Here is a 27211-nt window from a genome sequence, read left to right on the forward strand (position 1 = left end):
AGAGATCCCTCACGCACCCTAGAAAAGCTTCTCGTTTTTCTGGTCTTGAAGAAAGGTTTGACAAGAGGAATCTGCCCCTGGGTGGATGAGATTTGAAACCTATCCTGTATCTATGAGCGATGACCTCCAGAACCCAAGGGTCTTGCACGTCCCCCAGGCAAGCCTCCAAAAATAGAGATAGTCTGCCCCCAACACGATCCATCAGTGGATCAGGGGGCTGCCCCTTAATGCCGACTTTGATTCGGCGGGCTTCTTATTCTTCTGAGACGGTTTCCAAGTTCCCTTGGACTGTTCAGGCTTCGCGGAGGGCTGCTGGCATTGGGATTTATCCGAATGAAAGGGACGAAAATTAGGACCTTGCCCTTTAGGTTTATTCTTCTTATCCTGCGGAAGAAAGGCCCCTTTGCCACCCGTGACCGTGGATATGATTGAGTCCAGGCCTGGACCAAAAAGAATCTTCCCCTTAAATGGAAGGGAAAGTAGTCTAGACTTTAAAGTCATGTCCGCAGACCAAGACTTCAGCCAGCGTGCCCTACGGGCCATGACAGAAAAACTGATGTCTTGGCATTCAGGCAAATAATCTGCATATTTGCATCACAGATAAAATAATTAGCTACCCTCAAGGCCTTAATACTTTTCTGGATTGCGTCAAAGGGACCTTCCACCTTGATCATATCAGATAAAGAGTCGCACCAATAGGTAGAGGCTCCAGCCATCACAGCAACCGCCGCTGCCAGTTGAAACAAATATCCTGTGTGCTGAAACATCTTTCTTAACAGAGTTTCTAGTTTCTTATCCATGGGCTCCTTAAACAACGAACTATACTCAAGCCGGATAGTAGTGCTCTTAGCCAGAGTGGAGATAGCACCATCCACCTTAGGGACGGAACCCCACAACTCCAATTGAGAGTACAATTTCTTTTCTTTTTTTTTATTATTATTTAATATTTTTATTATTGAATATAATACACATTTAACAAATACATAATCAATAGTATAAATGGACAAAACATTACAACAACATAATACCTTTGTAAAACATTGGTTAGGGATGTACAAAATAGACCTTTACATTGTTCTATTTGTCCTTAGTTAGAGTATGTCAAGACACAGGGTATAATATCCATCTAAAACCTAATTCAAATATGGCAATAGATAGATAAGGGTTTAACCAATCACCACAACTAATACAGGGCTTTATTCAATTTCATTCACCTGAAGACTGAGAACATAGACAGATTACACTAAGTAAACCCATCTTTTCATTATACATTTTCTTGCCATCAAAATTATCATTGTCATCAATCTAATATTTATCTGTTTGAATTGTCTATTGAAAGCAAGTAATATATTCAAAAAACTTAGATGAATCTTCGTTTTAAGGACTCTTGAATCCCAGAAACAAACCTTCCAATAGTTATTTAAAAAGAAAGCATTGATTTATTGTACTTTTGATAAATATGATCTGATTTTAGAACATATAAACTGAGGACAGTTTATCAAATCTAGATTTTGGAAGATTATTTCAACACGATTGTAGTGCTTTTTTTTATTATTGATTTTTCAGAAAATACTTCAGGGCATACAGACAAAAAAACAAAACGAATGGTACGGATTTACCTTACATATTACCGTACAAAGTGAACAGATTATTATATAACTGATATGCCTCTCTTGCAGTTTACATTTCATACTAATAACAATTGAATCTATGCTTTAATATAACCTCCTAGCCCCTATCATCTGTGTTACTATATCTCCTATTCTGAATAAACATTTTATTTTAAAATTTCATGCCCTAAAAAAAACTAAAAACTTTCTGCACCACAAAAAAAATTCAAATAAACTTGTCCTGAGCTAATATCTGAGTCCTTTCCATTGACTCAATCAAATTGACCCAGAAAAACCAGCCCCAAATTTAACCTTTATGTTTTTGGGGTGGGGGGGTAAAAAAAAAAAAAAAAAGGAAGATTTCCCTTCACCCCCCTTCTCTCCTCTTACTATCTAATTCCCACCCAAAATATCCTTTATGCTAACCACTGTGAGGGTAGAACATCTGCTACAACTAGTTCGATGAAAGGTATTGCATTTTTAAATGGTTCTATAAATTGCCTTTGACTCGACATAGGCCATGAACAGATGTACTTTTTCCATTTTTATTTTTTTTTTACATTTCTGTATGAATTTCTGGATCTTATTTTCAAATCTTGACGTTCAATTATCATTTGTTACTTGATGTTATTTACAAATTTGTTTAAACTTGGGTCTTGTTTATGTTTCCATTTTCTGAATATTAAATTACGTGCAGCTAGAATTACCGTATTTAATAAATGCTTATCTCCAACATTCTCCCCTCGATGTAATAAGAATATTTGTAGGGGGTCTAATACCACCCTTTCATTTAGATATTTGTTTATCCAATATTGTACTTTTAAACGATATTGTCATATTTTGGGATAATCCCATATACAATGTAGTAAATTGGCCCTATGTTCCCTACATCTATTGCGCACACTATGTTGTGACGTTGCCCATTTACTTATTCTCTCTGGTGTTAGATAATAAAGATTAATTAATTTTTGTTGTGATTCTCTCCAATTAACCCGATCTGTTGTTTCATCTGCCAACTTAATACTTTCCGCAATATCCTCATTTTTTACCGTGCTAAAGTATTTCAAAAATTTCTCTTTCAAACTATTCATATGACATTGCTCCATGACTTGCATTATTTGTTGATACCAATACGATATTGATCTTATTCCCGCCTTATATATCTTAAGACCTGGGTCAATATGCTCTTGTCGCCAATCAGTACCAAATAAAGAACTTTGTGTCCTTATGTAATGACGAATTTGTAAGTACACATAAACATTTTTGGCGGGGAGTTTAAATTCTACTGCCAAGTTTTCATATGTCTTAATCTCCCCATTATCCCCCATTCTCAATTCTGCAAAATCTGTGATACCTTTTGCTTTCCATTCGTAAAATATTTTATTTTGAAGTCCTGGTTGAGAATCTACGCTGCCAACTATAGGTAATAGTCTGGAGACCTGATATTTTTGTCCTAAGATTTTACAATACTTTTGCTACGCCAGCACTATATTTGCAATTGTTGAAAAATTGCTAATATTCCTTGGTAGCTTTTTATATGGACAGTGCAATACGGCCTTCAAATTGAAAGGTTTAATCATCTCTGATTCCATTTCATAATATGTTACATAGGCCCCAATTTATCAAAGGGCTTGCGGACCTGATCCGACACTGCGGATCAGGTCCGCAAGACCTCGCTAAATGCGGAGAGCAATACGCTCTCCGCATTTAACATTGCACCAGCAGCTCACAAGAGCTGCTGGTGCAACACCGCCCCCTGCAGACTCGCGGCCAATCAGCCACTAGCAGGGAGGTGTCAATCAACCCAATCGTACTCGATCGGGTTGATTTCCGGCGATTCCTGTCCGCCTGCTCAGAGCAGACAGACAGGGTTATGGAGCAGCGGTCTTTAGTTGTGTTTCTGGCGAGTCTAAAGACTCAAATAAAAAGATAATCTCCAGCTGTAGTCAGCAAAGTGACTTTTTATTTTTCCATACAAGGTCAAACACAGCAACGTTTCGGGCTAACAATAAGCACTTTTTCAAGCATCTAAAGACTCGCCAGAAACACAGCCCTTCAAGCTCCGTACGGAGCTTTATAAATGGGCCTGATTGTCTGATTTTGTGAGCCAGTCTAACCCAAATTTTGTTATTGTAACAATATTATAATATTTGATATTAGGTAGGGCAAATCCTCCAAATTGCTTTGCTAGACTTAGTTTTTTTATCAAGAGACGCCCTTTCTTCTTTCCCCAAATGAAGTGCGCACATGCTTTATTATATCTATCTATGTCTTTTTTTGGGATAAAAATTGGTAGGTTCTGCAGTAAAAATAACACTTTTGGGAAAAAGATTGTTTTTAGCAACATTACCCTCGCCGTTAATGAAAGATAATACATATTCCATTTCTCTAAATTTGATTGCATATTATCAAAGACTTCTTTATAGTTTAACTGATACCATTCACTTGGATTGCTCCCGATTTTAATTCCCAAATAGTTAATATAATGACCCAAATTAGTTCCGATTTGCTAGGGTTAATTTTATACCCCGTAAATGTGCTAAATTTACCTATGATGTCCAACACTAGTGGGATATTTTTGGTGGTGTCTTGTAAAAACAATAGTATGTTATCTGCATATAATGATATCAGCATTTCCTGACTACCTATCATTACCGGGGGTTCTAATGCTAAATCAAACAGCAAGGGTGATAATGGACACCCCTGTCGTGTGCCCTTTTCTAAGATTATATATTGCAAGAGTTCCTAGTAGTTGTGATTTGGGTTTGTTATATATTGATTTAATCAGCTCGGCAAGGTTGACGGAGAAACCAAAATTCTCAAGCGCTGTAAATAAATGATAAATAAATAAATAAATAAATGAGAAGCACTCCTTATACCAGCTTCGTATTCTTTGTGAGTCATATGTTGTTGCGCCAGTGTCCGACAAACAGGTACTTTCTCTTTTAAACCACAGAATTGCACAAGTCAAGCTGTAAGCACCTCATACTAAGTACTGTGACCGTTTACTTTGCCACAGGAACATCCCTCTACATTGTTTTAATAGATTTAACATTTTTGCTCCAGCAACGAAACCCGCCTCTCATATTGCTCCACGCTATAGAAATTACCCTTTTTCAACATTGGAACTGTATTTTTATGAATTTTCTATGAACTTATAAAGGATACACTTTTTTGTATTTTTACATTTGGATCCATTTTCTTATGAACTTTTTTTCTGACATCTATTTTGACAATTTTTTATCCATAAATCTTTTATGAATTTACAAAACCACCGGTGGTCTTTCTTTATATGTGTCATTATTATGGTTATTAAATATTAATTGTTTTTTAATTTTATACCTATTCAGGTCTCATCTATTTTTATTAGTCACATAAGACATTTACCACTGTATTTTATCCATAGCTGTATTAGTCATATTACCTTTGCTCTTTTAAACCTCTTATATAGCAGCTTTTCAGCGCTCCTTTACCTTCTTTCATTAATTATTTGCTAGGTTTACTGGCTCTTTAACAGCTTGCCTGTGGTGCTCTTTGAGGACACCATGGACTCATCATATCTTAGGAAAGAAAAGTTATTTTACCTGCTCTCACCCAAGGTTATCTTGAAAGCCTGGCCTGTTGGGGGGGCCCGAGTACAGGTTTGAAAACCAGTGAGATAGAGCATACAATTTTAAGTAACTGTCTTATCATTTTTTTTTTTTTTCTTTCTCTCGGTATATTCATTTGAAAAATAAGGAGTGTAAGCTTAAGAGACTGCCCATATTTGGTTCAGCACCCTGCATAGGGCTTGCTGATTGGTGGCTACATTTAGTGCTAACCAAGTGCTGAACAAAAAATGGGCCAGCTCCTAAGCGTACATTCCTGCTTTTTCAAATAGAAATACCAAGAGAACAAATAAAAAATTATTAATAGGAGTAAATTAGAAAGTTGCTTAAAATTGCCTGCTCTATCTGAATCATTAAAGAAAAAAAATTGGGTTTCATATATGTTTAATTATTTATTTGTAAAACAAATTAGGACTAATTTTGTCCGAAATGTGTTCACTAAAGGGATAATATAGTCAAACTTAAACTCTCATGATTCAGATAGAGCATGCAATTTTAAGCAACTTTCTAATTTACTCATATTATCAATTTTTCTTCATTCTCTTGGTATCTTTATTTGAATGTAAGCTTATGAGCCGGCCCATTTTTGATTCAGCACCTGGGTAGTGCTTGCTGATTGGTGGCTACATTTAGACACCAATCAGAAAGTGCTACCCAGGTGCTGAATAAAAAAATGGACTGGCCCCTATGCTTACATTCTTGCTTATTCAAATAAAGATAACAAGAGAACAAAGACAAATTGATATTAGGAGTACATTAGAAAACTAAAGATTGCCTGCTCTATCTGAATCATGAAAGTTTAATTTTGATTAGACTATTCCTTTAACTGAACAAACTAATGAAAAAATACACAATTTGTCAATTTGTTTTTTCCTTTTAATAAAATGGAAAAACTGAATTAATGTTGTATTCATACATTTGTTTGAAGGGTTTTGGACCATATTAGTTCAAATTTGTCCATTTATTTTGCAGATGAATAACAAAAACATATTTTTTTCATATGTTTGCTTGATGCTAGGTTCCTTTTAGTCTCATACTGTAGAACACAATTTACAAATAGCTACTTGACATGTTTAAGGATTATTACCTGTGAGACAGGTTTAGCTCCTTCACAGCATTTAATACTTCCTTAAGGCTACTCTTTTCTTCTTTCAAGACTGTGGTTGCAAGTTGTTGAAGCACTAAAGCCACATTAAACATCAGAACTGTATCAACAGGTGCTATATGTCTACCCTGCAAGAAAAAACAAAATGTATGCTTACCTGATAAATTTATTTATTTCCTGATATGGTGAGTCCACGGCTTGAGTAATTCATGTTGGGAATGTCACTGGCCAGCAGGAGGAGGCAAAGAGCACCACAGTTAAACTGTTAAGTATCACTCCCTTACCCACAACCCCCAGTCATTTGACCAAAGGGAAATGGAGAAAAAGGAGTAACACAAGGTGTAGAGGTGCCTGAGGTTATAGTCAAAAGAACAACTGTCTTAAAATACAGGGTGGGGCCGTGGACTCACCATATCCGCAAATAAATACATTTATCAGGTAAGCATACATTTTGTGTTTCTTTCCTAAGATATGGTGAGTCCACGGCTTGAGTAATTACTGTTGGGGACCAATACCCAAGCTAGAGGACACAGATAAATAGGGAGGGACAAGACAGACAGTCCTAAAAAGAAGGCATCACCGCTTGAAGAACCTTTCTCCCAAAAGAAGGCTCAGCCAAGGCAAAAGTATCACATTTGGAAAAAGTATGTAGAGAAGGCCTTGCAAATGTATTCCATATAAGCTTCATTTTTGAAAGCCCAAGAAGAGAAAACAGCTCTTGTGGAATGAGCTGTAATTCTCTCAGGAGGCTGCTGTCTCATAAGCCAAACAAATTATACTTTGTAACCAAAAAGAAAGAGTAGTAGCTTTCTGACCTTTACGTTTCCCAGAGCAACAGACAAAGGGGGCAGAGGACTGGCGAAAATCCTTAGTCACCTGAAAGTAGAATTTAACAGCACATACAACATCCGAATTGTGTAACAAACATTCTTTGGAAGCAGAAGGATAAGGACACAAAGAGGGAACAAAAATTTCCTGATTGTTATTTCTATTAGAGACAACCTTAGGAAGGAAACCTAACTTAGTACGAAGAACCGCCTTATCAGCATGAAAAATAAGATAAGGGGAATCACACTGCAGAGCTGAGAGTTCTGAGACTCTTCGAGCAGAAGAGATAGCAACAAGGGGCGCAATCCGATATAGATCGCAGTTTGCGGCGCAAGCGAGGGAACCCCCGTCGCCCGCAGTTTCAGCTTGCAACTCGAGCCATCCAATATGCGGCGCCGTCACTTGCTAAAGTGGCGCAAGTCTCACAAACCAGCGATGTCCAGAAATCTGCGTAAGTACAGATTTTTGGAGTCGCCAGTGACTTGCGCCACGTTAGAAACTGCCGGCGCCTACAAAACCTGACTAAAGTCTAAATCACCCGCACTGTCTAACACGCCTCCTAAACATAGCCCGACACGTCTAACCCTCTATCCGCTATCCCCCCTCACTAGCCTAACAATAAAAAAAAGTTATTAACCCCTAAACCGCCGCTCCCGTTCCCCCGCCGCAACCTAATAAAGTTATTAACCCCTAAACCGTCGCTCCCGTACCCCGCCGCCAGCTATATTAAATCTATAACCCCCTAAAGTGAGCCCCTAACACCGCCACCATCTCTATTAAAATTATTAACCCCTAATGTAAGCCCCTTACACCGCCGCCATCTATATTAAAATTATTAACCCCTAATGTAAGCCCCTAACACCGCCGCCATCTCTATTAAAATTATTAACCCCTAATCTAATCCCCCTATACCGCCGCCAGCTATATTAATATTATTAACCCCTAATGTAAGCCCCTTACACCACCGCCATCTCTATTAAAATCATTAACCCCTAATTTAATCTACCTACCCCTCCGCCAGCTATATTATCTATATTAACCCTAAGTATATTATAGTTAATATAGGTATTACATTATATATATTAACTATATTAACCCTAATTATATTAGGGTTGATATAGTTAATATAGTTACTATAGTATTTATATTAACTATATTAACTCTATCTAACCCTAACACCCCTAACTAAATTTATATTAAATTAATCTAATTCATTTATAAACTAAAATATTCCTATTTAAATCTAAATACTTACCTATAAAATAAACCCTAAGATAGCTACAATATAATTAATAATTACATTGTAGCTATGTTAGGGTTAATATTTATTTTACAGGTAAATTGTTAATTATTTTAACTAGGTATAATAGCTATTAAATAGTTATTAACTATTTAATATCTACCTAGTTAAAATAATTACCCAATTACCTGTAAAATAAATCCTAACCTAAGTTACAAATACACCTACACTATCAATAAATTAAATAAACTACAAACATCTATCTAAAAATACAATTAAATTAACTAAACTAAATTACAAAAAAAAACAAACACTAAATTACAAAAAAATAAAAAAAAGATTACAAGATTTTTAAGCTAATTACACCTATTCTAAGCCCCCTAATAAAATAATAAAGCCCCCCAAAATAAAAAAAATTCCCTGCCCTATTCTAAATTAAAAAAATTTCAAAGCTCTTTACCTTACCAGCCCTTAAAAGGGCCTTTTGTGGGGCATGCCCCAAAGAATTCAGCTCTTTTGCATTTAAAAACATATACAATACCCCCCCCCATTACAACCCACCACCCACATACCCCTATTCTAAAACCACCCAAACCCCCCTTAAAAAAGCCTAACACTACCCCCCTGAAGATCTCCCTACCTTGTCTTCACCACACCGGGCCGAACTCCTCATCCGATCCGGGCGATGTGTTGCTCCAAGCGGCAAAGAAGAATTCTTCCTCCAGCGATGTCTTCCTCCAAGCGGCAAAGAAGAATTCTTCCTCCGGCGATGTCTTCCTCCAAGCGGCAAAGAAGAATTCTTCCTCCGGCGACGTCTTCCTCCAAGCGGAAGCAAAGTCTTCATCCTTCCGGCGGCATCTTCAATCTTCTTTCTTCGCTCCGCCGCCGCGGAGCATCCATCCCGGCCAACGACTGAACGACGAATGAGGTACCTTTAAATGACGTCATCCAAGATGGCGTCCGCCGAATTCCGATTGGCTGATAGGATTCTATCAGCCAATCGGAATTAAGTTAGAAAAATCTGATTGGCTGATTGAATCAGCCAATCAGATTCAAGTTCAATCCGATTGGCTGATCCAATCAGCCACTCAGATTGAGCTTGAATCTGAATAGAATCCTATCAGCCAATCGGAATTCGGCGGACGCCATCTTGGATGACGTCATTTAAAGGTACCTCATTCGTCGTTCAGTCGTCGGCCGGGATGGATGCTCCGCGGCGGCGGAGCGAAGAAAGAAGATTGAAGATGCCGCCGGAAGGATGAAGACTTTGCTGCCGCTTGGAGGAAGACGTCGCCGGAGAAAGAATTCTTCTTTGCCGCTTGGAGGAAGACATCGCCGGAGGAATAATTCTTCTTTGCCGCTTGGAGGAAGACATCGCCGGAGGAAGAATTCTTCTTTGCCGCTTGGAGCAACACATCGCCCGGATCGGATGAGGAGTTCGGCCCGGTGTGGTGAAGACAAGGTAGGGAGATCTTCAGGGGGGTAGTGTTAGGCTTTTTTAAGGGGGGTTTGCGTGGTTTTAGAATAGGGGTATGTGGGTGGTGGGTTGTAATGGGGGGGTATTGTATATGTTTTTAAATGCAAAAGAGCTGAATTCTTTGGGGCATGCCCCACAAAAGGCCCTTTTAAGGGCTGGTAAGGTAAAGAGCTTTGAAATTTTTTTAATTTAGAATAGGGCAGGGAATTTTTTTTATTTTGGGGGGCTTTATTATTTTATTAGGGGGCTTAGAATAGGTGTAATTAGCTTAAAAATCTTGTAATCTTTTTTTTATTTTTTGTAATTTAGTGTTTGTTTTTTTTTTGTAATTTAGTTTAGTTAATTTAATTGTATTTTTAGATAGATGTTTGTAGTTTATTTAATTTATTGATAGTGTAGGTGTATTTGTAACTTAGGTTAGGATTTATTTTACAGGTAATTGGGTAATTATTTTAACTAGGTAGATATTAAATAGTTAATAACTATTTAATAGCTATTATACCTAGTTAAAATAATTAACAATTTACCTGTAAAATAAATATTAACCCTAACATAGCTACAATGTAATTATTAATTATATTGTAGCTATCTTAGGGTTTATTTTATAGGTAAGTATTTAGATTTAAATAGGAATATTTTAGTTTATAAATGAATTAGATTAATTTAATATAAATTTAGTTAGGGGTGTTAGGGTTAGATAGAGTTAATATAGTTAATATAAATACTATAGTAACTATATTAACCCTAATATAATTAGGGTTAATATAGTTAATATATATAATGTAATACCTATATTAACTATAATATACTTAGGGTTAATATAGATAATATAGCTGGCGGTGGGGTAGGTAGATTAAATTAGGGGTTAATCATTTTAATAGAGATGGCGGCGGTGTAAGGGGCTTACATTAGGGGTTAATAATATTAATATAGCTGGCGGCGGTATAGGGGGATTAGATTAGGGGTTAATAATTTTTATATAGGTGGCGGCGGTGTAAGGGGTTCACAGTAGGGGATAGATAAGGTAGATGGCGGCGGTTTTAGGGGCTCACAGTAGGGGGTTAGTTTATGTAGATGGCGGCGGGGTCCGGAGCGGCGGTTTAGGGGTTAATAACTTTATTAGGGATTCGGGGGGGATCGCGGTTGACAGGTAGATAGACATTGCGCATGCGTTAGGTGTTAGGTTTTATTTAGCAGATTGCGGTTGACAGGTAGAAAGACATTGCGCATGCGTTAGGTGTTAGGTTTTATTTAGCAGATCACGGGTGACAGGTAGATAGACATTGCGCATGCGTTAGGTGTTAGGTTTATTTTCTAGTTAGTTTAGGGAGTTACGGGGCTCCAATAGTCAGCGTAAGGCTTCTTACGGCTGCTTTTTGTGGCGAGGTGAAAATGGAGTAAGTTTTCTCCATTTTCGCCACGTAAGTCCTTACGCTGCATATTGGATACCAAACTGCGCTGGTTTGGTACACCTGCCTATAGCCAAAAAAACTACGGGCGACGGCAGAAATATACGGGCGTAACTTCTAGGTTACGCCGTATATGTGATACCAAACCAGCGCAAATATTGGCGTCGCCGGCTTTTGCGGGCGACAATTTTTATCGGATCGACCCCAAGAAGCAAAACCTTCCAAGATAACAACTTAATGTCTATGGAATGTAACGGCTCAAACTTAGCCACCTGTAAAACTTTAAGAACAAGGTTAAGTCTCCAAGGAGGAGCAACAGACTTAAAGACAGGCCTGATTTTGACCAAGGCCTGACAAAAAAGATTGTGCATCTGGCACATCCGCTAAACTTTATGAAGTAAAACTTATAAAGCAGAAATCTGACCCTTCAGGGTACTGACTGACAATCCCTTCTCCAAGCCTTCCTGAAGAAAATATAAAATTCTAGAAATTCTAATTCTACTCCAAGAGTAGCCCTTGGATTCACAAAAATAAAGATATTTACGCCATATATTATGGTAAATCTTTCTAGTAACAGGTTTGCAAGCCTGATTCATGGGGGGGTAGTTATCAAGCCGTCAACCTCAAATACGCTGGAATTCCACAGCGTATTTGTGGCAAGGCTGATTCGCCTTAGTTATCAAAGGCTACAGACCGGCAAAAGTTGAATTTTGAGACGTAAGCTTCGATCCGCCGGACTCCGACACAGATCGATTCTTACGTCACTCCAGATGTTCCGCACACAAGTGCGGCACAATCTGACTACTTTTGCTAGTTATCAAATGACTAGCAGGTACACTCGGCACTTTTCCGGCCCAGCGTACCTGGTTTTCAATCCGCCGCCCTGGAGGCGGCGGATCCCATAGGAATCAATGGGAGTCTGACCATAGCGAAAGTACAAGTTCACTGCTGCCAGACATCCCATTGATTCCTATGGGAAACGTCTGCACCTAACACCCTAACATGTACCCCGAGTCTAAACACCCCTAATTTGGCCCCTCTACACCGCCGCAACTAAATATATTACCCCCTAAACCGCCACTCCCGGAGTCCACCGCAAGCTATACTAAATATGTTAACCCCTAAACAGCCGCTCCCGGAGCCCACCGTAAGCTACTCTATACATATTAACCCCTAAACCGCCGCTCCCGGAGCCCACCGCAAGCTACTCTATACATATTAACCCCTAAACCGCTGCTCCTGAACACCGCCGCAACCTACATTATATCTAGTAACCCCTATCCTGCCCCCCCTACACCGTCGCCACCTATAATACATTTATTAACCCCTATCCTGCCCCCCCTATACCGCCGCCACTGTAATAAAATTATTAACCCCTAAACCTAAGTCTAACACTAACCCTAACACCCCCCTAACTTAAATATTAATTAAATAAATCTAAATAATATTTATATTATTAACTAAATTAATCCTATTTAAAACTAAATACTTACCTTTAAAATAAAGCCTAATATAGCTACAATATAAATAATAATTATATTGTAGCTATCTTAGGATTTATTTTTATTTTACAGGTAAATTTCAATTTATTTTAACTACAGGGAGTGCAGAATTATTAGGCAAATGAGTATTTTGACCACATCATCCTCTTTATGCATGTTGTCTTACTCCAAGCTGTATAGGCTCGAAAGCCTACTACCAATTAAGCATATTAGGTGATGTGCATCTCTGTAATGAGAAGGGGTGTGGTCTAATGACATCAACACCCTATATCAGGTGTGCATAATTATTAGGCAACTTCCTTTCCTTTGGCAAAATGGGTCAAAAGAAGGACTTGGCAGGCTCAGAAAAGTCAAAAATAGTGAGATATCTTGCAGAGGGATGCAGCACTCTTAAAATTGCAAAGCTTCTGAAGCGTGATCATCGAACAATCAAGCGTTTCATTCAAAATAGTCAACAGGGTCGCAAGAAGCGTGTGGAAAAACCAAGGCGCAAAATAACTTCCCATGAACTGAGAAAAGTCAAGCGTGCAGCTGCCAAGATGCCACTTGCCACCAGTTTGGCCATATTTCAGAGCTGCAACATCACTGGAGTGCCCAAAAGCACAAGGTGTGCAATACTCAGAGACATGGCCAAGGTAAGAAAGGCTGAAAGATGACCACCACTGAACAAGACACACAAGCTGAAACGTCAAGACTGGGCCAAGAAATATCTCAAGATTGATTTTTCTAAGGTTTTATGGACTGATGAAATGAGAGTGAGTCTTGATGGGCCAGGTGGATGGGCCCGTGGCTGGATTGGTAAAGGGCAGAGAGCTCCAGTCCGACTCAGACGACAGCAAGGTGGAGGTGGAGTACTGGTTTGGGCTGGTATCATCAAAGATGAGCTTGTGGGGCCTTTTTGGGTTGAGGATGGAGTCAAGCTCAACTCCCAGTCCTACTGCCAGTTTCTGGAAGACACCTTCTTCAAGCAGTGGTACAGGAAGAAGTCTGCATCCTTCAAGAAAAACATGATTTTCATGCAGGACAATGCTCCATCACACGTGTCCAAGTACTCCACAGCGTGGCTGGCAAGAAAGGGTATAAAAGAAGAAAATCTAATGACATGGCCTCCTTGTTCACCTGATCTGAACCCCATTGAGAACCTGTGGTCCATCATAAAATGTGAGATTTACAAGGAGGGAAAACAGTACACCTCTCTGAACAGTGTCTGGGAGGCTGTGGTTGCTGCTGCACGCAATGTTGATGGTGAACAAATCAACACACTGACAGAATCCATGGATGGCAGGCTTTTGAGTGTCCTTGCAAAGAAAGGTGGCTATATTGGTCACTGATTTGTTTTTGTTTTGTTTTTGAATGTCAGAAATGTATATTTGTGAATGTTGAGATGTTATATTGGTTTCACTGGTAAAAATAAATAATTGAAATGGGTATATATTTGTTTTTTGTTAAGTTGCCTAATAATTAACCTGCACACACAGATATCCCCCTAAAATAGCTAAAACTAAAAACAAACTAAAAACTACTTCCAAAAATATTCAGCTTTGATATTAATGAGTTTTTTGGGTTCATTGAGAACATGGTTGTTGTTCAATAATAAAATTAATCCTCAAAAATACAACTTGCCTAATAATTCTGCACTCCCTGTAGGTACCATAGCTATTAAATAGTTAATAACTATTTAATAGCTACCTAGCTAAAATAAAGAGAAATTTACCTGTAAAATAAAAACTAACCTAAGTTACAATTACACCTAACACTACACTATACTTTAATAAATTATTCATATTTAAAACTAAATACCTGCAAAATAAACCCTAAGATAGCTACAATGTAATTAATAATTACATTGTAGCTATTTTAGGATTTATATTTATTTTACAGGTAACTTTGTATTTATTTTAGCTAGTCAGAATAGTTATTAAATAGTTATTAACTATTGCCTGTAAAAGAGGCAATAGTCCGCGGCAGTGAAGGCAATAGTCCGCGGCAGCGAAGGTAGGCGTGCTTAGGCGGGCGTATTGAACCGGCGAAGGCAAGAAAGTTGACACGTTGATAACTACCCCCCATGGTCTCAATGACCGACTCAGAAAAAACACGCTTAGATAGAATTAAGCGTTCAATCTCCAAGCAGTCAGCTTCAGAGAAATGAGACTTGGATGAAGGAAGGGACCCTGAGATCCTTCCTCAGAGGTAGTCTCCAAGGTGGGAGAGATGATATCTCCAATTAGACTGCAAACCAGATTCTGTGAGGCCTCAAATCCTGTTTGATACAAGCAATGACTCGTGGAAAGAGAGCAAACAGAGGAAACAGGTATGCCAACCTGAAAACCCAAGGAACCCGCCAGAGCATCTATCTCTTGATCTTGAACCGTACCTTGGAATCTTGGCGTTCTGATGGGATGCCATCAGATCTAACTCTGGCACCCCCCATTTGAGAACTAAGCTGGAAAACACCTCAAGATGGAGTTCCCACTGCCCGGGATAAAAAGTCTGCTCAGAAAATCCACTTCCCAGTTGTCTACTCCTGGAATGTGGATAGCAGATAGACAGCAATTGTAGGTCTCTGCCCACTGAAAAATCAGAGTAACCTCCTTCATGGCTAAATGTAGAAACAATTCAAAGTGAGACCAGCAACCCCAGGTAGAGCTTTGTCCGGCTAGGTGCACGTAGGTAAAAGCTGGCGACCTCCAGCCACACAATAATCCAAATAAATTATCCTCAGCACCTTTCAATAAGTAAAATGACCTTTATTGAATAGACATAAACAAATAGTTATGCAACTTTTCGGGAACACAGTCCCTTAATCATGCATACTGAACAGTGCACCTGTACCTTAACTTAAAGGTGTGTCTAACCAATCACAAGCTTGTATTTTAAACACTCCCTAAATCTAAGCATTTTAGACTTTTTATGCTGTGGCAGTAGTCATACAGCTATCTAATGTTTACACAGGGAATGAATATTAAGATATCACAATCTACCTCTATATCGATACAAGAAGCACTTAGCCAGGTGAAAATGAATACTCAATGGCATAATTATAAATGACAATGAAATACATACTATGTCATACATCAAATTTAAAAACAATATATACATACAGAAATGTGTCCAATTGATAACAGAAACCCATATGCATTTTATGGTATACCTATAGGAAGAGTGATAGATCCATTTATCTATTTAACCCGTTAGGGTACATGGAATCCAATTTATGGATCCAGAACGCCTATTTCTGTTTCAGGAGGCACTCTCTATCACCTCCTCCCCTAGGTATGTCCATATGATCTATGATCTGCCACCTAATTTGAGTAATTTGGTGGCCACACTCCAAAAAATGACATGCTACAGGGGCTTGGATATCTCCCTGATGTTAGATTTATGTTGATTCAATTTTTCTCTCATTTTACGTGTCATTTCCCCTATGTAAATTTTAGAGCATGGACATTTTATAATGTATACTACAAATACTGAGTTACATGTATAATGGGATTTTAATTTAAATTTATGTCCGCTTCTTGGATGAACAAATTCTCTTCCCTTAATGACTGAATGGCAATTGCTACACTTTAAACATGGGAAACATTCTGAATTATTTTCAGTGATATGCTAGTTTTACTACTACATTTAGAACCCATGTCAGACTGAACTAAAACATCACTAAGGTTCCTAACTCTCTTATGTGCCATGATATTTGCTGTAATATATCTATATTTTTATTACAATTTTGAATTATGTGCCAATGTTTCCTAATGATGTGGGATATTTTTTTCACTATGATCATTAAATTGTGTGGATTCCAGTACCACCTATATGCTGATGATACCCAAATCTATATTTCCTCTCCTGATATCTCTCCCTCTTTACTCAACCAGATTTCTTACTGCCTCTCTGCAATTTTCTCTTGGATGTCTTCACACTACCTCAAACTCAATCCGTCCAAAACTGAGCTGCTTCTTATCCCCCCCCCCCTCTTCGAGACATCCGACACCTGACATTTCTCTGATGGTTGGAGACTCTATTCTCAACACCTCACCCCAGGTCCGCTGCCTTGGGGTCACACTAGACTCAGAACTCACATTCAACCCACATATACAAACGCTTACCAAATCCTGCCGTTCACACCTACATTTCCAGAATTTGTCCCTTTCTTACTCAAAAAACTACAAAAATACTTATTCATTCCCTCATCCTGTCACGCATTGATTATTGCAATCTACTCTTAAATGGCCTTCCAAAACACGCCTCTCCTCCCTCCAATCTATTATGAATGCTTCTGCTAGACTAATCCACCTAAATCGATGATCTACATGAGCTGCGTCGCTCTGCCAGTCTCTACACTGGCTCCCCATACACTCCAGAATACAATTTAATGTATTAGCCCTAACCTACAAAGCACTCAACAGTCTAACTCCCAACTATATTTCCTCTCTCATCGTGAAATACTCCCCATCCCGTCCTCTTCGATCAACCTCTGACCTACGTCTCTACACTCCTGTTATCTCTACATCCCACTCCCGCCTCCAAGACTTCGCACGGGCTGCTCCTGTCCTCTGGAACTCTCTACCCCGCTCCATCAGACTGTCTCCAACCTTGTATAGCTTCAGACGATTCTTGAAAACCCACCTATTCAGAGAGGCTTACCATCTCTCCTCCATCCCGCATCTGGACCAAGCTAATACATGTACATGAACTGCCTGACTCACTGCTGCAAATACAACCGATGTAACAAGCTACCCCAACCTTATGTCTCTGCACCCTAAACCTATAGACTGTGAGCTCTCCGGAGCAGGGCCCTCTTCCTCCTGTGCTAGATTTGTTTAGTCTTGTTATGTTTTGTATTTTATCACAAATCTTTGTCATTGTATACCCCTATCATTGTACCCAGCACTACGGAATTTGGCGGAGCTATACAAATAAATGATAATAATAATAATAATAATAATAATAATAATAATAATAATTCCTGAAACGTTGCATAACTATCCGTTTATGTGTATTCAATAAAGGACATTCTCCTCCATGGCTAAGAAACTCTGAGTTCCTCTCTGGTGATTGATGTAAGCCACAGAGGTTATGATGTCTGACTGGAACCTGATAAATTGGACAACTGAGGCCAAGTCAATAGAGCATCAAGATGTTGATGGGTAGAACAGACTCCTCCTGAGTCCAAAGACCCTGAGCTTTTAACGAGTTCCAGACTGCTCCCCAGCCCAGCAGGCTGGCGTCCGTGGTCACGATCACCCAGGAAGGTCTCTGAAAGCATGTGCCCTGAGACAGATGTTCCTGAGAAATCCACCATGGGAGAGAGTCCCATGACGACTGATCTAACTCTATTCTCTGAGATAGATCTGCATGGTCAAAATTCCATTGTCTGAGCATGCAAAACTGGAGAGCTCTCAAATGGAAACGAGCAAAATGAATTATGTCCATGGAAGCCACCATCAGATCGATTACCTCCATACATTGAGCCACTGAAGGATGAGCAGTAGCTTGAAGAGAGAGGCAAGAGGAAATGATTTTGTTTTTCCTGAGAATCTATTATGGTCCTTAAGAACACTACTCTTGTAGCAGGGGAAAGGGAGCTTTTTTCCAGATTCACATTCCATCCGTGGGAACGAAGAAAAGACAACAACATCTCTGTGTGAGATTATGCTTGTTGAAAAGATTGCGCCTGAACCAATATGTCATCCAGGTAGGGTGCTACAACATTTCCACGAGAATGGATCACTACCAAAAGAGCCCCCAGAACCTTTAAAAAATTCTAGGAGCCATGGCTAGACCAAATGGAAGGGCCACAAACTGGAAATGTTTGTCCAGAAAGGGAAATCTCAGGAATCTGTGATGGTACCTGTGAATAGGAACATGAATATATGCATATGTTTGGTCTATAGTTGTCATGAACTGACCATCTTGTACTAAAGGAAGAATGGGGCGTATAGTCTCCATCTTGCAGGATGGAACTTTGAGAAACTTGTTTAGACACTTCAAGTCTAGAATGGGACAGGAAGTTCCCTCTTTTTTGGGAACCACAAATAGGTTGGAGTAGAACCCAAGACCCTGTTCCTGCACTGGAACTATCACTCCCAGGGAGGAAAGATGTTGTATACATTTCAAGAACGCCTCTCTCTTTAGCTGGGCTGCAGATAATATTGAGATCGAATCTGCCTCTTGGAGGAATAGTCTTGAATTCCAATTTGTAACCCTGGGATACTATGTCCACAGTCCAGGGATCTGGGACATCTTGTACCCAGGCTTGAGAGAACTGAGAAAGTCTGCCCCCCACCTGATCCGATCCCGGTTCGGGGGCTAACCCTTCATGCTGATTTGGAATCAGCTGTAGGTTTCTTTGATTGTCTCCTCTTGTTCCAAGACTGATTGGGTTTCCAAGAATACTTGGATTGTTCCTGCTTGGAAGAAGAAGCGGAAGGCTTTCCTCTGAAGTTACAAAAGGAACGGAAATTACTCTGGCGTCCTTTGGGCCTATTCTTCTTATCTTGAGGTAGAAAATACCCTGTTCCACCCGTAATGTCAGAGATAATTTCTGCCAAACCGGGTCCAATTAAGGTTTTGCCCTTGTAAGGAATCGCCAGAAGCTTGACTTTAGAGGAAACGTTCGCAGACCAGGAGGCCAAATTATCAAGCCGTCAACTATGCTGCATTCATCGGCACCAATACGCACACCTAACATTGCGGCCGCGGACCTGAATATGCTCTCTCTCTCTCTCTCTCTCTCTCTATATATATATATATATAAAAATAAAATCTGTCAAAAAGCCGCTCACCATGTACGGTGTGATGAGCAGCGGACTGTTGTTAACTAGCAGTCATTGATATCGCTGCTATTCGGCTTTTTCCCAACTTTATTTATATTCTGTCACTAAACACCCCACTATACTAAAATGTTTAACCCCTACCCCGCCGTAAACAAAGTTATTACCCCCATCCCGCTGCTCCCGGAGCCCACCACAACTGTAATAAAGTTATTAACCCCTATCCCTTCGCTCCCGGACCCCTCTGCAACTAAATAAATGTATTAACCCCTAAACCCCTGGCCTCCCACATCACTACCACTTACTAAACCTATTAACTCCTAAACCGCCAGCACCCCAAATCGCTGTAAACTAAATTAAGCTATTAACCCCTGAACCTAACAACCCGCTAACTTTACATTAAATATTAACTCATCTCTATCTTAAAATAAATTTAAACTTACCTTTAGAATTAAAATAAACTGTATTAAACTACTAATTAACCTACCCTAACTATTATCCTACAATTACATTAAACTATATTAAACTATTAATTAACCTACCCTAACTATTATCCTACAATTACATCAAACTATATTAAATTATTAATTAACCTACCCTAACTAGTATACTAAAATTACATTAAACTAAAAATTAAATTAACTATATTACATATTTAAAAACCTAACCCTACTCAAATTATTTAAATCTACTATTCAAAATTACTAAGTTACAAAAAAAATAACAAATAAGTTACACAAAATAAAAAACACTAAGTTACACAAAATAAAAAACACTAAGTTACACAAAATAAAAAATACATTATCAAATATTTAAACTAATTACACCTAATCTAATAGCCCTATCAAAATAAAAAAGTCCCCCCAAAATAAAAAATACCCTATCCTACACTAAACTACCAATGGCCCTTAAAAGGGCCTTTTGCTGGGAATTGCCCCAAAGAAATCAGCTCTTTTACCTGTTAAAAAAATACAAATACCCCCCAACAGTAAAACCCACCACCCACACAACCAACCCCCCCAAATAAAAACCTATCAAAAAAACCTATGCTCCCCATCACCCTGAAAAGGGCATTTGTATGGGCATTGCCTTTAAAAGTGCATTCAGCTCTTTTACTGCCCAAAGTCCCTAAGTTAAAATTAAAACCCACCCAATAAACCCTTAAAAAAACCTAACACTAACCCCCGAAGATCTACTTACAGTTTTCGAAGACCGGACATCCATTCTCATCCAAGTGGCAGAAGTCCTCAGTGAAGCCGGCAGAAGTATTTATCCAAGCATGCCGAAGACTCTATCCAACCGGGCAGAAGTCTTCATCCAGACGGCATCTTCTATCTTCTTCCATCCAGCGGGGAGCGGCTCCATCTTCAAGACATCCGGTGCGGAGCATCCTCTTCTTCAGATGTCTCTTTAAGAATGAAGTTTCCTTTAAATGACGTCATCCAAGATGGCGTCTAATACATTCTGATTGGCTGATATAATTCTATCAGCCAATCGGAATTAAAGGGGGAAAAAATCATTTTGGCTGTTGCAATCCTATTGGCTGATTATGCTTAAATTATTTATTATATAAATTATGCTTACCTGTATTACCGTATTCTTCCACAAAGAAGAAAAGACATGGAGAAAACATGATTGTACTTGTAAAGCATGGCAAATCCCCCTTAAGGGACTCAAGGCGCTGTTCATTTTATCAACCCCAAAAGGAGGAAAGGCTAAGTAGACCTCGCTGGGGATCAAACTTGCAACCCTCGGTTTCCTACAGTGCAGAGTAGCCACCACAGTGCATTATATGCTGAGCTAGCTGTCCAGCTAGCATAAGGAACTCCAGATTAAAAACACAGAGCAAAAAACCCAGAGAAACCAGGTCAGGCTAACAGAGACCCAACCAGTCTCATAGAAACAAGGGGAGGCAACACCCAGACCCCAGAAATACAGAAACTATGGCATAAGGCCGGGAGTCTAAAACAGAGAGAGCATCTTCCCCTAACACAGTGCAACCACACTCTAGAAAGCAACTGAAGACCGAGGTCCCCAAGACGCAAAAAGGTAGCTCAGAATAATAATATTCAGAAATGAAACCTTGTGCAGCAAGCTCAGATAGGTCTGACAAACAACCCTGAAGCAAAAACACTGAACACTGTAGTCATCTAAAAATGACTCTGAAACTTAAATACTTGCAAGGCAAGTAGAAAGCAGCTGAAGATATGATCCTTCAGAATGCTAATTATCCACTAACCAGCGGATAACGTTGCAGGCTATCTAAGAGCCGCCAGTCCTTCCCACAAATCTTGAACTTGGAGAAAGGAGGAACCTCAAGAGGCTTACCGTACTTTGAATGCTCCGAGGACAATTTAGCAGAGCAACAGATCACAGATCCTGCTCCAACACCAGACCAGCCCAACCAACAGACATGTCTGATAGACAGAAGGGACAGAAAGACCCCAACCACAAGCCCCCAGGGAATGGAAAGAAAAGGGGGGGGGGACTCATCAACCCCAACAGAGCTTGGGTGCCAACCCAATCTGCTCCTCCAAAACAAGGCACTGCCAAGGAGAACCCCCTTGGACCTGGAACAGAGAAAAGTGCAATAGATCTATCACAACACTCTTAGACAGTCTCTATGTAGAGAGATCAATTTCCAACAGGTGGAACAGAGCCAACCTCCTACACACAGGGCAGGACAATGACCCTCCAGAGAGAGGAAACCCCAGCTCATAAGGAAGACAAAGTATCCCTTCAAAAGGGAAGGGCCCAGATCAGAACAGCGTAAATGTCCACAAGACATGAAGCCATAGTATGATCAAAATACGGACCAAATGAAAAATCATCCAGACACCACTGTTGACCCAACATAGAAAAAACACTCCATGAAAAGGAGCACACTTAAGTCAGGCCTTAAAGGGACAGTATACTGTAAAATAGTTTTTCCCTTAATGTGTTTACAATTGCTTTTTTTACCAACTGCAGAGTAAAAGAAATATGAAAATTAGCTTTTTAAGGTTTATTTGTGTAGTTTAAAGCTCTGGTTTTGTGTTTTGAAGCCACAACCTAATAAAATGGGTTGAGCTTGTAGGTATAATCAGATCTCCTTACTGTATCACATTGTGAACATATACCTGCTTCTTATCTTATATCTGTCCATAAAAACAATCACCATATTTGGAGAGAACAATGGAAAATCAACATTTTATTACCTTATCTCTGCTATATCCCACTGGGAGTGTAATTTCTTCTGCTGGCTGTGTTTGCAAAGCATATCTATTGCTTGGACATGCGGCCACAAACTTTCAGAATAGGCGGGGATACCACATGCTAAATCAACTATTTCAAATGCAGATATAAGGGTAAAGGAGCTACTTGTAAACAATTTAATACACTCCAGGAGGTAAAGTGGATAATTGGGAACAAATTAAAGGGGAGAACATTTTTGAGTAAACTGTCCCTTTAAGTTTATAACCAGTACCTGAAGGTGGATGGGAATTCTGGTCTTCCTGCTTGCAAGCTCTATGAGCTAGCCCCTATGGCGCAACATAGGATCCCTGAAAAATCTGGGTCGTTCCGAACCAGTCCACAGGATCATAAGTCTCCAGACATCCAGAAGGATTTAAGACAAGAACCCTGGACCCAGAATCATCCTAAAACGAATGACATCCCCAGGGAACACAAAATACCCTATCTGAAGCAATCAGACCTCATAGGGGATGATAACCGGGGAACCCAGAGAACGGGTACAGGACTCATAATTCCCAGCCCAAAGGGAATAGAAAACCCTTAGCCGGAGGTCAACACCCCCCCCCCCAACAAGGTGCTAGGCCGCGACAAAGTCACAGAATTTCTCTAGAGCCCTAAGGCCCCAAGGGCAACACTAAGGGAAAAGAGAACGAGTACAGAGTCAACCGAAGAGAGAGTAGAAAATAAAGGCTAGTCTCCATAATCCTTTCAGATAAACGTTCCAGAGGACCACACCCAAGGTAGAAGAATGCAAAGCATCCCAAACCCAGGCAGAAAAAACATCCCCTAAGCAAAAAGCTTGGAAAAAGAGACAACACCTCCTATCACCCCTGAAATGGAGAAGACTAACTCCCTAAGGAAGACAGAGCCTCACAGCCTTCACTTCCTAATTGAGCGGCCAAAGCTGCCAGAAAAAACAGACGGAGTCCAGAAAGTCTCAACCCAAAGGACGAGAACCTCTAAAAGGTACAAGTCCTAAAAGGACACTTCCAAAGAGACCATGAAAGGCAAAACCGTAAGAACGGCAGTATGAAGGACCTAAATCTTCCAGGCCTCCAACCCACAACGGTAAGGAACACTCTAGTTCCTGGAAAAATCGGAAACGACTGAGCATGTCACAGCAGAGCTCAACACTAGATTGAAAGGCGAATGAGGACTGAACATATCCCCCTTCCCCCAGGCTGAAACCAAAGGCCCCAGCACTGTCAAGGCCACATAGAGTCTCCCCTAAAATGGAGGGATAAAGTACAGTCAGACAGAACATAGGACTAGTACGTCCTCACTCTTGAACAAACTTTTGTAAAGGTATACAGTGTGACCTCAAAATCACGAGTATCAATTCCAGAGAAGAAAGTTCCTGAAGGAAACATCATGCAACAACATGAGCTTTAAAATAAAAGATAAGGAAACCCGTAGGTTATTGCCCAGGAAGAATGGACAGACCTGCAGGACCAGCCAAACAGGGGCCCGAGACTTCCAAGCTCAGAACTGGAAAAGGATACACAAATAACAAAGACTATAAGAAGATCACTTCCTTCCCTTATGTCTATGCAAGCAAGCCAGTCAAAGATTAAGACTGAGAATCCCCAGATCCATTAACAGTGAAGCCACAGGGGCAGTCGCTCCCCCGGGGGGTTGAACTGGACCAGGCGATCCCACGCCTAACGAGCTTCGGTTAACGGAACATGGACATTATTGAAGCACACTCCCGGGTGGTGCAGATGCGCCAGCGCCAGACATATGGCCATGAGGAACAGTGTCGTAACCTTCGGTGGGAACAGGCCACACTCCATAGAAGGATAAGTAGCGTTTGGGTTTCCTGCATGCGTAGTAAGAGATGGTGGTAGGGAACTCACCTCATGGGAAATAGAATCCCCAGAGGTGGATGGCTCAGTGGGCACCTGATGGAAGAGAGCACTCTAAAACGGCATTCGGAACATAACTTTTGGTCATTTATCACTCGGGCCAATTCAAATTCTTCGCAAGAAGTAGAGTCTGAATCAGAGACATCCGTCTCAAAAAAATCAAAATCCTCCATAACTGGGATATTGAATAAAAAATAGACCAATAAGAAAAATCTAAACCTTACACCACCTCCAGGGAACCAGACACCAGCGGACCAGGATTTCTCCGTCGCCACACGGTCAGGAATGCAGAAATGGTCACAAGGTAAACTGTGCAGTCCATGCAAAAGCGTGCCTGACCGTAAAGGCTGCGTCACTAGACATAGGCCGTTATGTTCCAAAATAGCCATGAGCCGAAGCAACACTACACTGTAGCAGACAGAATCACATAACAAACATGATTATAAACCACCCTGTTCAATAACCCCCCTCAGGAGATATTAACCCTTGATTCCAAGATACAAAAGGAGCCTTTACTGAGACCCTATGTTAAAATTACTTCCGAAAGGTTGTAGGACCTCTCGGATAAACAGTTATAATTACAATACATCCATGATGAAAGTAAAATGAAATGATCTTACCGGAATCGACACCGTGGAACAGGAACACGGCCCTTAAAGTATGAGAGATAGTAGCTTTGCTTCTGACATGGACTTGAGAGAAGAAGCAGGCAGAGAAACACGTCAACGTTGATTGCTGGTGGAGCTGTTCACATAAGTCGGAATGGTTTTGCAGAAAAACTCTTCCTGCATCTCCGGACTCTAACTTTTATCCATGCTCTCACTGAGAGACTTACATGACTACTTAAAACTCCAGTCCCATGCCAAAGAGTAATACCCTCCATAAGTAGGCTGACCATATTGCCGCTTTAAGAAGGAACACATATGAAAAATACATATGTGAGGGTTCTTATACAAAACAATTTCTTTAAACAGCCCTGAAAACAGCCCTGACATATGTATTTTTCATATGTGTCCCTTTTTAAAGCGGCAATATGGTCAGCCTATCCATAAGAGACTATCAAAACTTCTGACACTTCTCTGCCAACCTCCTGGGATGAAAGGCAAAGAAAGACTGGGGGATGAGGGAAGTGGGAGGAGTATTTAAGTCTTTGGCTGGGGTGTCTTTGTCTCCTCCTTGTGGCCAGGTTCTGAATACACAAAAGTAATGAATGAAGCTGTGGACTATTTCCATTTCTGAAGAAAATTATGTGAAAAAAAACCAAAAAAACATTTAATAAACATTAAATAAACTTCTAAAATACCCCTCAGGCAACCCCACACCTCAATTACTGAGGTGCCTTACCGCTACCAATATAGACCGGATTACCCAGAAATGGAGAAAAACAACTTTATGTTATGAAGTAAAGCCGGTCATGTGACCACAACTGCCGAGCTCAAATTACTGATGTGACACAGAGAGGCACTAAAAATAGCTTCCTGGTACACTGAGTACCAGAAATATAATTTTTTTCCAACTCCGACAGTTTAAAATGTTGCATTGTTTTATTTTAAAGCAAAGGGGAAATGAATAAGCTGCTGAAATAGAACATTCAGCCCTACTTTCAGTTTAAATTTGTATTGTTTTATCAAGTAAATATGTGTTAGAAAATAAAGCAGAATAAAAAGATTTTACCCTTTCTTTTTAAAAGAGTTTAAATGTTAGTCTCACACATGCTCCAGTGCCTGCTTCATGCCCCAGTGTAACCTATACAACAGGATTATCTATGTCCCAATAAAAGAGCAGTGTCTTTCAATTTGTTAAGTGCATGGTCTCCTCAACAGAAAGAAAAAAAAACACTTACCTGCTCCGCTGTCCGGCATGTAGACAGTTACAAGGTATGAGAAGACACAGTTCTTCACAGAAACCTTTGAAAAAGAAAGAACAGAGTAGCCAACTCTGGCTTTCTAAACTAAGGTAGCAAATGTTAGGAAAATGCAGTAAGTACCTCTTTACAAGTTCCTAACTGCTTTAAAGCCACCACTACCCAACTGCAAGCAATGACGTGGAATACTGCTATACCCCATAACTTGCTTTTAGATGTAAATCAACATTTTTCTTCAGACACCTAAACTTCACCTCCTCCATGCACCAAAGGCAAAGAGAATGACTGGGGGTTGTGGGTAAGGGAGTGATACTTAACAGTTTAACTGTGGTGCTCTTTGCCCCCTCCTGCTGGCCAGGAATGATATTTCCAACAGTAATTACTCAAGCTGTGGACTCACCATATCTTAGGAAAGAAATGTATATTTACAAACCATTAGCTACTGTTTTATCCCATGGGTTTAGAAGAAATGTATGTGATGCATGTTCATTTCAAATTAGTCAGATTCTTAAAGGGACAATGTACAAGCAGTTGATTAGGGTTCATTGTATTCAAAGCAACTGCAGAAACACCTTTTGAAATGGGCTTGGTTCTTTCTCCCAACCATCAGTGGGAGGATAACTTCTCATGCTTCTTGCTTGCATAGCTTTTCTACAATATTGCAGTATTGAAAGTTTCAGTATAGGTGGTTTCAAC

The 27211-nt window shown here is 39.9% G+C and overlaps 1 protein-coding gene across 1 annotated transcript in view; it reads right to left on the reverse strand.

The window, feature by feature from the left end:
- The window catches only part of LOC128636500 (RNA polymerase-associated protein CTR9 homolog), a 741649-nt gene that overhangs the window by 82181 nt on the left and 632257 nt on the right, over nt 1-27211 (reverse strand). Inside the window, exon 18 of the mRNA XM_053689508.1 lies at nt 6306-6451. Coding sequence (XP_053545483.1) covers nt 6306-6451 — 146 coding nt within the window. The remainder of the gene's footprint in view (nt 1-6305; nt 6452-27211) is intronic.

This window comes from Bombina bombina, chromosome 7 (assembly GCF_027579735.1).
Source record: "Bombina bombina isolate aBomBom1 chromosome 7, aBomBom1.pri, whole genome shotgun sequence".
In the NCBI taxonomy this organism is placed as follows: Eukaryota; Metazoa; Chordata; class Amphibia; order Anura; family Bombinatoridae; genus Bombina; species Bombina bombina.